General features: G+C 43.8%; 1 protein-coding gene across 2 annotated transcripts in view; it reads right to left on the reverse strand.

The window, feature by feature from the left end:
• The window catches only part of DOCK7 (dedicator of cytokinesis 7), a 151,189-nt gene that overhangs the window by 116,679 nt on the left and 21,908 nt on the right, over positions 1 to 12,602 (reverse strand). For both annotated transcript variants that reach the window (XM_018553850.1, XM_018553849.1), the window contains exons 5-9: positions 8,530 to 8,659; positions 6,854 to 7,066; positions 5,880 to 5,965; positions 3,594 to 3,660; positions 1,149 to 1,298 (exon numbers count right to left, since the gene is read on the reverse strand). In XM_018553850.1, the coding sequence (XP_018409352.1) occupies positions 1,149 to 1,298; positions 3,594 to 3,660; positions 5,880 to 5,965; positions 6,854 to 7,066; positions 8,530 to 8,659 (646 nt within the window). The remainder of the gene's footprint in view (positions 1 to 1,148; positions 1,299 to 3,593; positions 3,661 to 5,879; positions 5,966 to 6,853; positions 7,067 to 8,529; positions 8,660 to 12,602) is intronic.

Genomic DNA, 12,602 nt, shown 5'->3' on the forward strand with positions numbered 1-12,602 from the left:
ATGAGACGGTCACAGGTCGGCTCAGTAGATCGGGAGGTGAGCGAACACATACCGGCGTTCGCTCACCTCTCGATCCTGTCACGGCTCTCTGCCGTGACAGGGGAGGGGCTGGATTCCCCCCTCCCCGCTCCAATCCGCCAGCGCTGACTGGCGGATCGGACGGGGGAGCCGGTACAGCTGGCTCTGCCTCTAGGTAGGCAGAGCCAGCTGTCACTCACGCAGCTGGGCGGATCCAGACATAATTGTCAGGATCCGCTTCAGCTGCAGCGTCTCAGTATACCGCGAGCAGTAGCTTGCGGTATATTGCGGCGTCTCAGTATATCGCGAGCTACAGCTCGCGTTATACTGAGCCTAGGGTGACGGGAGGACGCTAGTTTGTGTCCTCCCGTTACCCTAAGGAGAACTATGGGGAAAAGCCTTAACCCCATAGTTCTCCTTTAAAGAAAATAAAAAGCAGCATTTACTGTAATACTTACCTGCAATCTGAAGCTGTCCAGCGCAGTACTTCTTTTCTACCACAAGATGTCCTCAGTCTTCCATGTTGAAAGGCAGCCAACATATAAACTTTTTAAAGTGTCCACAGTGACTAATTGATATATGTGAGTAAATTAAAAAGGATAACACCACTACGAATAATCTCTTTATAAAATGACTACAATACCAATATCACTTTAGAAAGAAGAATTATGCTATCCCTACCTGACAGGATCACTTTAAAGCGCTATCGCCAAGTTAAATTAATTGCAGGTAAAAGCACAGATAAATCAAGCGTTCTAAATAGTCGTTTTTCCATAAATTCTTTCCTATTCACTTGAAAAATCTGACAACTCCAAAAAAAAGTCTATTGCCTAGCACAGCCCCCCTCCTTCCTCGGAGATGATAGCCCTCTCCTCCTCTGGGAGTTCTACACCTGCTGACATCACATCTAACAGCAGTCTCGGGGCTTTTGGATGTCTACACAAGGGAGGCATTTACAGGTAAATAACATGAATAAAATATATGAAATGCCCTTATAATCGGAGGAGAAGCATTTTCTTGAAATGATTGGCTTGGCGACCGGCTCACTTTGAGTTACAATATGACTTGTGCAGCAACTATGTATTATAAATGTCACAAAAGTGATGTTTTCCTTGCTTATGAATACTCACTTTAATAACCAGGAAGACATCTTGGGATGGATACGTGATGGAGAAGATGGCAGATCTTGCCAACGTGGTAATAGCCGCTGGTGTAACGTAGGGACGGAGCATTCCTTTTATTTGCTCTGAGTTTAGATCAAAGAAGAAGTTTTCTGAAATCTTTAGGGGGAAAAAAAACGTATTTATGATTACTACATTTATGCAGCATACAGACAATTGATTCACATCAGATCCTGCCCTTAAAGTGGCATTAAACCCTCAGATTTTTTAACATAAAACAATACTGTAATGTGCGCCTTACTGTAATCCATGGTAGTTTCCCTTCTCTTTGCTGCTCTTCCTTTTAAATCTGTATCTGTTCTCATGCTGGGCAGAACTTCTGTTTTGCAGCAGACTGCCTTGTCTCTGTGTCTGTGTGAAGGTTCACAACCTGAGCCAGCACTACAAGAAGAGGCACTCAGCTGCAAAGGGAAGTTCTCCCCCAGCATGAGAAGACATGAGGATTTAAAAAGGAAGAGCAGCAAAGAGAAGGGAAACAACCATGGATTACAGTAAGGCGCACATTACAGTATTTTTTTATGTTAAAAAATCTGAGGGTTTAATGTCACTTTAAGGAGCTTACAATCTAAGCAAGTTTGTACACACATACTGGGGCCAATTTAGACAGGAGCCTATTAGCCTGCCAGCATGTCTTTGCAGTGTGGGAGTAAATCAGAGTGCTCGGAGGAAACCCACACAATCACAGAGAGAACGTGCAAACTCCATGCAAATAGTGTCCTGACCAGACAGAAGTCCTCGCCACTAAGTCACTGCACGTTAATACATAATTAATAATTTGCAGATCTCTACAATACGCTCACCTGCATGCATTAAAAGATACATTTTCAGTGCAACAAAGTGAATAACATAAAGCTGCCGCAAACTAGAGCTGCAACAGTTATTCGATTAAGTCGATTAAAATCGACGATGGAAAACGTTGTCAACGTTTTCCATCGTCGATTCGTCGGCTAAAATGTGAATTTCCCACTCACGCCCGCCTGTTCGCAGCTCCATACACGGATTACGCTATGCACGCCACGGACGCCATGCCCACCGCGCACACGACGCGTACCCGGCCACCGCACAAGACGGACACAAGCCCGCAGAGCACGCCGCCGCCGCCACGACTTACAAGGGTTCAGAAACAGGTAAGGGGGACCTGTTTTAATGTTTCCTGTTTAAAAAAAAAAAGCGGCACACTGTAGAACACCAGCAGCTATAGAGGAACAACAAATCCCAGCAATAATATATTAAACACCCGGTATAATGTATTATTGCTGGGATTTGTTGTTCCTCTATAACTGGTCAGTGGTAATCTGCATTGCGCAGTATAATCATTATACAGCGCACTGCAGAATACCAGCAGCTATAGAGGACTACAAATCCCAGCAATAGTACATTATAGTATAATGTACTATTGCTACATTCCTCTATAGCTGCTGGTATTCTGTACTGCGCCGCTGTATAATGTACTATATTGCACACTACACTCTTTTTTTACTTCCACCGCGCCAAGCTTGCTCCCGTGATGGACTACAATCTCAATAGAAACTAGTAGTCCATCACTGGAGCCTTTTTTTTTATCCGATTAATCGATTAATCGAACTTAATAATCGGCTAACTAATCGATTATGAAAATAATCGTTAGCTGCAGCCCTACCGCAAACATAATGAATTATGCACACTATCACCCAAGAAGTATCCTGCAGTCATTACTGACATTGGCAATCTCAGCAGGTAACATCAAAGTAATCAAAAACTGGAATAATGTATTCCACAAGCTCATTGAGGAAATTGATCAATATAATTAATAACATCTATAGAAGGGGTAGGCCTATAAGGAAGGGAGAGGATATAACCGTATTTTGCGGTCCATAAGACGCACCGGACCATAGGACGCAAGGAGGTCCGGTGCGCCTTATGGAGCACTCGACAGACCGTAGCTTCTATGACAGAAGCTGCAGTTAGTGACCGCTGAGACAGGTGGCGCTGTGATCACAGCGCCACAGTCTCAGTGATCACACAGAGCAGACGAAGAACCTCCGTTCTTCATCTGCTCTATGGTGATCTCGATCGTAGCCGCTGCTCGGTTTTAATACGAGTGATCTCATTAGATCACTCGTATTAAACAAGCAGTGGCTCCTACTACCCACCCGGCGCCCGAAACTGCATGTCTCGGGCGTCGGGATTCACTACATAAGACGCAGGCACATTTTCCCCCTCCTTTTGGGGGAAAAAAGTGCGTCTTATGGAGCGAAAAATACGGTAATAAGTATAGGAGAAATATACCTCCCGTCAATGCCTTCATCTACTTTTCTCTCCAGAAGGAAAGCGCCATCTTTGTTAAATGACACACACCTCTCCCCAACTGTCAGAGCAAATGCACAAGAGAAGAGAACCAGAGTTGTCACCCACCTTTTTCTTTTCCTTGGCATCGTATAATGCCAAACTTGCAAATATTGGCTCAATTTCTATTTCAAATCTGCAAAAAATAAATAAAAAGCATCGTGGTCACCAATATCCCTTTTACAACAACCTACTAAGCAATTTGTCTTTTCAATTCAGAAAATAAAAGTGGGAGAATACAGTAACCAACAGCATTGACAAGGCAAGTAAGTTGCCAGCTCTTAAAGTGATCAAAATCAAAAGGATTTTCAGCTACTTCAAATGCTGAAGAAATGACTTACAATGGATGCTCCTCCTTTAATGTTTAAAAGCTTTAGCTCCTGGCAGAATCAGCTGGTCCCCTGAGCACTGGCACTGATATCCTGTTTTAGGTTGGTTCCTTTCCCTTGCAGGGTCCTATGGGTCTACCCTTGTGCGTGCTAGTAACCTGTGTGTGTCTCCACAAACACACAGGCACAGCAAGGCAAGACACTCCTCCTTCCTCCTCAAAGCTAGTAGATGAACATCTGCTGCAGACTGTGCTGTCCCTGTGATCTTATACAGGACAGGAAGTTTTTGTTCCCAGGTTTGGATACGCTTTCACCTCTAGAATAATTCCCCTTTAACATGGAATATTTTACTTCCAAAGATTTTTTTTTTGTTTAGGCCCAATAGAGATACTAAATAACTGCCATTACAATCACTGAATGACCTCCTGTACAACATTTTTGTTCTTGGGGTTAGATATGTTTTAACACAAACCCGTAGCTTTGCTCTGCGAGTGCAAAGCACAGGTTCACTGGACAGCACCTCAAAGCCCATTTTAAGCAAGAAAACACAGCACCGGAACGCAGAAAAATCGCGGCACAAATGCACGCAGATTTTTCTGTGTTCCGGTGCTGTGTTTTTTGTGTGCTTAAAATGGGCTTTCAGGTTCTGTCCAGTGTGTTTGCATCCATTTTCGATGCATCCCAGACCAGAGATAATGACACAAGCATTATTTGTTTTTTTTTGTCTGGATCTGAACAGACAACTCTTGTGTGAACAGAGCCCAGAAATACCATAGGGGTACATTGGGATGCTTTTTTTGGTTCGGGAGCAAACTGTTCTGGTCTGGACATGATCCGGACATGGTGTGAACAAGCCCTTAGGGCCTGTTCACATGAGTTTCAGGTCCTGATCAGGTGCGGATCTGCAGACGCGGTGCTTTGTGTTTTTGCCGCGTTTTTGATACATTCCAGTTAAAAAAAAATATATGTATTTTTTTTTTCTGGAGTGGGGCTATCAGTATGTTAGTGGCAGTGCAGTGCGTTTCACGTTTCCGGACTGTTTCCTGACCGTACAAAATGTGACATGCAGTATTTTTCTGTCGTAACCTGAACGGACTGCGCACGCGAGAACTGTAGCCCATAAAACGCATAGGGACACATTGGGATGCATTTTTAGTGCAGGAGCGTACGGATCAGGTCAGCACAGAAAACGGACGTCGTGTAAAGAAGCCCTCAATCTGCACACTGGTGCACCAAATATCTGAACTGCTTGTAAATAATACTAGACCACTGAAGTAAGAATGAAACATACAGTGCCCTCTTGTGACTATTCTAAAGTACTGCAGCACCTCAAAAGTGCCCTTCTTGCCATTCACAGATTACGAACTAAAAGTAAAACTTCATATAGTGATATTAAAGCATCTCCGTCACTTAATGAAAAGCCAAAAGAAAACTGTAACCCTGTACAGAAGCATAAGCTGTGTCAAAGTGAAACAACCCCTGAAGAGTCTTTGCAATCCAACCATTCCATAAGTGTGTATTTCCTGGACCCCCACTGCCCTCTGTGGTGCCTCCTGTTGGCCGCTTGATTACTACAGCACACAGTGGTGACGTTGGTGGATTCAACTACTGAGCACAGTCCGGAGCCGCAATCCACCACTCCCTGGCGTATTAGTTTTTAAAGAGTCTTTTGGCCACTGTTTCTTTTCAATACAGCCAAGATCGGCCCAGTGGGTGGCAAAAGAGATAATTACTATTCCTATTTGTTATGGTAAATAACTTTTTTTTTTTTTAATTTACATATTGGCACGTTAAAAGTTTATTCTACTCAAATTTTGCTTTTCTCCGTTCCTCCCTCCCCCACTCATCAACATACTACCAAACCAGTAAAATGTGTGAAGAATCACATTAAAAATGACTTTGCACGTATGGAAGAAGATGGCTTAGTTAAATCTCATCTTTGTAAACTTGTGGAGAAAAAGATTGTTTTATTCGTTATAAAAAGAGCAATTTCTGCAACCAACTTTGTGGCAGTCCCTGCACTTACTTGAGGGTAAGGCATTTCACCAGCAGCCTCTGACCAAAATGTTCTTTTGGTACTTCCGGAACACTGAGGCGCTCGATAGGCTCATCCTGGAAAATCAAACAGGTTCACATTTACTTGACGTATCATTGACATTGACTAAAGCAAGAAAAAAAAAATGTTCTTAAAAGGAGAACTATGGGGTCAGTGTTTTTCCCCATAGTTCTCCTTAGGGTAACGAGAGGACACAAACTAGCGTCCTCCCGTTACCCTAAGCTCAGTATAACGCGAGCTACAGCTCGCGTCATACTGAGACGCCGCAGCCGGAGCAGATCACGACTTACATGACGGGATCCGCCCAGCTGCGTGAGTGACAGCTGGCTCTGCCTATCTAGAGGCAGAGCCAGCTGTTCCAAAGTCTGGCCAAAAAAAGTATGAACTACATGCCCATTTCAGAACGTTTTGTCACTTAAAAATGCTGCAAAATACAGAGGAATACCTGTCCAACGCACGGGCAGAACGAAATATAATAGAACAGACTCCTCCATCAACGCTGAAAGGAGAACTATGGGGTAAAGGGATTAAACATAGAAAAATGTGCATATATTGTAGGGATATACACTGAGTGGCCAGATTATTATGACCACCCCATCAGTACTTCGTTGGGCCACGAGATGACTCCACGAGATGACTTCGTTGGGCCGCCTCGTGACTCCACGAGATGTTGAAAGGTGATGCGAGGAATCTGACACTGCACTGTATTTATTGTTTCCATAGGGCTGTGTGTAAAAATAACCTGTCGGCATTTTAGCATTTATTGTTTCTGAACAAAGAGAACAGGAAACATGGGAACATCCGTAAGCCTCTTGATGCATTTAATCTTTAGAAATACAAAGCATTAAAGCATGCTGATGACAAGATGCATGTATGGGCAAGTAGGTGCAAATGCTCATTGGAAACACAGATCCGGGGAGCTCAGAGTCCCGTGGTGAACATACCTCGTCCTGAGCTGGATGTAGTGCAAAGATTTCTTTGTGTCTGTTTGACTTCCTTTGGTGTTCGTTTTGGTGATCGATCTCCTCGTTGGGGGTGCGGTCGAGCAGGTTTGAAAGTAAGGCGTCAGGGAGGGAGTTTTTGAGGTCAAAGATGCTGCAGGCCCAGCTTCCTCGCGGCGTGTCATCCATGGACATCGAGCGCCTCTTCAGATCATCCTTTGTAAAGAAAGAGATTTATATTTTAGGGATCTTACATTGCAGTCATCCTTTTAGGCATCTTATTTTACAATCTTTATCAACATTGGTGGTAATATTGACTGCCTCTATTAGAAATGCGTGACAGGTACAAAACGTTGTGCTGTCACACTAGGGCAGGGGTAGCCAAACTTCGGCCGTCCAGCTGCAGTTAAAACTACAAATCCCATAAGGCACTGCAAGACTCTGACAGCCACAGGCATGACTTACAGTGGCAAAGGCATGATGGGATATGTAGATTCTCCACAGATGGAGGGTTACATTTGGCTGGCCCTTGCACTATGGTATTAAGATAGTGGCAAAAAGGTAATACTGCAAACTGAGGTTAAGCCCCGGGGATTTGAATTTGGGGTGATGGGACCAGAAAGCTCTGAGAACAAGCATTAAATGAAAGAACACAGCCCCGGGATCTCTTTAGACTTTAGACATGCATGCTACTTCCTGATGTCCACTGGGTGCTGTAGACTTTAGATGTGCAATTGGCTGATCAGTTGCTTCATTACACTCTATCATATATTTGATAAATGCACTTTTTTATTGTTGTGGGTGCATTTATTACATTTTTGCAAAAAGCAGTAGGATGGTCTGGTACATCCGACTACTTCTGGATGACACAGGAGTCTTGGGTGAGTACGGGGCACCCTTCTGGTATGCATTTCAAAGCTTCATCTTCAGTTTGGACTGGTGTACAATTCATGGTTACGCGAGGACTGTATGTTGGCCAAACCCAGGGGCGTCCCAAGGCCGGGTGTCACCCGGAGCGGAGACAGGGTGACATCCCGCCGTGATGTCATTGCGCATCGCCACGCAGTGACGTCATCGCGTTTGCGCAGTCATCTTATTGACGCCAACTGGCGGCCATTTGGTGATGGGTGCCAGCACACAGAGGAGGGGACGTTCACCCGGCAGGATGAGGTATGCCACCGGGTCCCCTCCTCTCTTCTGACACTGTCGGGCTCTCGGTCAATGACCGAGTGCCTGACTTTTCAGAGGGGGTGACACCAAAACGACTGTCAGTCATTTTGGTGTCACCCCTCCAATGGTGGCACCCACCCCCGCACCGCCCCTTGTGATGCCACTGGCCAAACCTCACCTGTCAGAAACTTACAATTGGATTAGTTGCTCTGAGCAACGCAGACTGTTCATGATAAGGAAGTATTGATAAATCAGACTGCAGGAGTCAGATTTATTTGACTGTCCCAGATCAGCTCATTGGATTTAATATAATACCTATACTCATCAGCAACAAACACAGTAGGCTTGCCCCAATCAATCAAAATGACATCATTAAATCTGACGCCACTCATTTATAGGCAAAGCCCACGCACCTACCCACCTGGACCATTGAACACTCCTGGATAAAGCAGGACTGTAGATAAGTATGCGAGTCTGTGGCTCTAATAAAGGTTCATATTATAATATACCTGCTCATCCTGATAGCTGCTGCTCTCCGGGGCATCATCCGACTCAAATACTTGTTTGGGTAAACCCCTCTGCCGCTCCTTCTGCTTGTCCAGGGTGTTAGGATTGAAGCCGGTTCCAAGTTTCTGGTATCTGTCGGACACACAGCTCCGATTGAGAATAACTTTCACCAAACTGCCTGCTTCTAAATGTGCATTCCATCGCAAGCAATTATTATATGAGCTCTATATATTTGATGCTAGTTCCAGTTGAGCCCTTTGTGTCATGTGGTAATGTGTCAATGGGCAACTGCATTTGGAGTCCTTGGCTAGAATCTACCTCCACTGTCCCAGAATTAACTTAGATTGGCTTTGATCCTTTGGATCTATATGTCAGGAGTAAGTAACCAAGTAACCTCCACGCTACAGATGTTTTAGAACTACAAGTCCCATGAGGACAATTTCCAGAGAAAGAAGAAAAATGGGGGGGGAGGGGGGGGGGGGTGTTAGGTTGTCTACCCCTGCTATACGCCGTATCTTTTGTTCTCTGACACACACTCAACTATATCTTTTAAACTTTGACTCTGCAAACCTGTATATGTACAATGCTTATGTTTTGATGAATACCGTGCACAATAATGAAAGGCAACAAGAGATAGATCCTTACAATTAATTAATTGTTGCAATTGTATGAGCAAAATGTAAAAATAAATATACATGTGGGCAATGGATTCAGTGTGTCACGTCCTATCCAATTTTAGAAGCAAATGAAAACAAAAAGACAAGAATCAATGTAACCTATAAAGTGAAACTAACATCGGGAGTTAAATATTAAAAATACATTCAAGGACCTTAACTATGAACAACAATGTATCTTATTTGTGTATCACTCGGCTGTAGATCCTCCAATCATCTCTGAATTGGTGCTGACACTGTCCCTCCTTCTGGAGGGGGGCTACGTCTGTTCCCCATGGTCCCTGTGTGTGTTGTAAAGTAGTCACCGCTCCAAGCTCACTCCCGGGATAGACTACAATCTCAGGTTTATTTTACTCATTTGTATTGAGATTGTAGTCCATCGCGACAGCGATCTTGGAGCGGTGAATACTTTACGACACACACAGGGACCATGGGGAGCAAAAGTGGCCCCCCTCCAGAAGGAAGGACAGTGTCAGCACCAATTCAGAGATGATTGGAGGATCTACAGCCGAGTGATACACAAATAAGATACATTGTTGTTAATAGTTTTTGGAACTTGAATGTATTTTTAAGATTTAACTCCTGAGTTTAGCGTCACTTTAAAGTACATTTGTCATGAGAGAATGATGGGGATTGCCACTGCTAACCTTATACTGAAAACGCAAAGTTGTCTGGCTGAGCATTACGGCCATTAGCTGGAGCTACTAAATAAATACTTCTTTCCTATACTCCTCAGCTCCATCTAGTGGCCACAATGTGATATGCTCTGAATATTACATTCAACCTGAAAAGAAAATATACTAAGAATGTTGGTTTTTTATCCCCAATCACACAAAGTGAATGTTCACAGAGATTCACAGGGTGAATGCCTCTGCAAATTGTTTATAAATAGACCCCCAATTAGATGAATCCATTAAAGAGTACGGATCTTACTTCCTGTTGACAATGGCCCAGTCCTCAGTGTAACTTCGTATGCAGTCTTTGACATGGGGATCCATTTCACTGCAAAGAGAAAGAAAAAAATACCAAATACACCAGAAGATGATGAACTTCATGCTACAAATAAATACTTCTGCATGCAGACAGTTAACATGTGCACATAACACTTCCAATACAATGAGGGGAACTTAGCAAAACTGGAGAAGAGAGAATCTGGAGCAGTTGCCCATGGCAACCAATCAGCTTCTCTCTTCTATTTTCAAAGCGTAACTGAACAAACTGAAGAGAGAAGCTGATTGGTTGCTATGTGCAACTGCTCCACATTCTGTCTGCTCCAGTTTTAATGAATTCCCCCCAATTACTTTTACTATTTTGGAAATATTTAAAACACTACCCAGTTACAAGGTTAAAGCTTAACTGACCCTTAAGTTTAAAGCAGCTAAATACATTACAATTGTGTCAAAACTGAAGTTATTCAATGTCCTTCAGTTTGCTTACTCTCTCTGCTGCCCCAAGGCAAGGTTCCTCAATGCGCCTCCCCCCCAATGGAGAATGGCAACCAGATGGCGGAGGCGGCAGGGTTGGTTTTAATTTTTTTCTTCTATTTTTACATTTTCAATCACTTTTTTATTCTATCTTTATTTTTTTTATTCTTATTATCTTTTACTCTTTAATGTTTATTTGATAATTTCTTACTTTTTAATTTAATTATTATTGCTTAATTTTTGTTAAATTTTTAACTTTTTATCAATATTTTTTTTTCCACTTAACTTTATTGCTATCACACAGGAGCGAGCAAGCCCCTGTGTGATACCATTTGGAGTTTGAGCACAGCACTGTGCTGGATCTCCTGTGACAGGTGAGAGGGGAAGGCTACAAGTGCATCGTTCCTGTCTCAGTGTTCACACGGAGCAGAGCGGAGAATGGACGTTCTCCGTTCTGCTCCCCCCCCTCTCCATCCTGAACGAATGTGCCGCGATCCCAGAAGAGCGGGGGACCCCGAAAACCACGGTGGGAAGGGAGGCAGCCAGCTGTGAGGGAGGCGGCCAGCGGGGACAAAGGCAGCTGGAGGTGGGGGCAGCAGGGGAGGGACTGACATGCAGGCACATTACAAGTGATCTCGGCAGCATTGCGGAAATCACTTGTACAAATTGAGCGCCGCTTCCATGCTCTACATTTAGCTCCGCTTGCTCGAAGGAGGGCTAAATGTAGAAAAAAAACTCCCCCACCTGGCGGCTATGCTGCCCCTCTACTCCCTGCCGCCCCGAGGCCAGGCCTCTGGCCTTGTGGGAAATACGGCCTTGGGTATACTAGTTGTAATATCCCCTTTAATAGTCCATGTCCTAAATTCATGGAACATTCTAACAGCGAAACCGGGTGATTCACTGTCATTTATCCATCACCTCCTTCTATGCCGACAGTCTATACTCCCATTACACCGCCTAAGAATACAAAACAGCTGCCAAGTGAAATCCAAGTAACCAATAAACCAAGCACCCCTTACCTCTCTTCTGGCACGGATGAAACCACAGTCCTGCATTCTCTGGGGGTGTACACCACCTCGATATCATCTGGAGGGAATTCATATAGATCCCTTAATGGACCGGAATCCACAGCCACAGGATGACTGATGAGATATTCCTCATAATCCACAGGATCCACCACTTCTGTCAGAGGTACCTGAAGATGCAAGATCCCAGAACATGGTAAACTAATGAGTGGAAGGCATTTCCTGGTACATCTTTTATCTGCAATATTGTATTCGATATTTAAACTTACTGTATTTTTTGAGATTTTTGCAGATGGGTAGATTATTAAAGTGATCACTAAACAATTCAATGTTAAAAATACATTCAAGTACTATAACTAATAACAACAATGTATCCTATTTGTGTATCACTCGGCTGTAGATCCTTCAATCATCTCTGAATTGGTGCAGATAGTGTCCTTCCTTCTGGAGGGGGGCTACTTGTGTTCCCCATGGTCCCTGTGTGTGTTGTAAAGTAGTCACCGCTACAAGCTCACTCCCGGGATGGACTACAATCTCATGTTTAGTTTACTCATTTGTATTGAGATTGTAGTCCATCCAGGGAGCGAGCTTGAGCCACTGGCCAAACCTCACCTGTCAGAAACTTACAATTGGATTAGTTGCTCTGAGCAACGCAGACTGTTCATGATAAGGAAGTATTGATAAATCAGACTGCAGGAGTCAGATTTATTTGACTGTCCCAGATCAGCTCATTGGATTTAATATAATACCTATACTCATCAGCAACAAACACAGTAGGCTTGCCCCAATCAATCAAAATGACATCATTAAATCTGACGCCACTCATTTATAGGCAAAGCCCACGCACCTACCCACCTGGACCATTGAACACTCCTGGATAAAGCAGGACTGTAGATAAGGATGCGAGTCTGTGGCTCTAATAACGGTTCATCTTATAATATACCTGCTCATC

Source organism: Nanorana parkeri, unplaced genomic scaffold (assembly GCF_000935625.1).
Source record: "Nanorana parkeri isolate BGI_ZX_2015 unplaced genomic scaffold, ASM93562v1 scaffold131, whole genome shotgun sequence".
Lineage (NCBI taxonomy): Eukaryota > Metazoa > Chordata > Amphibia > Anura > Dicroglossidae > Nanorana > Nanorana parkeri.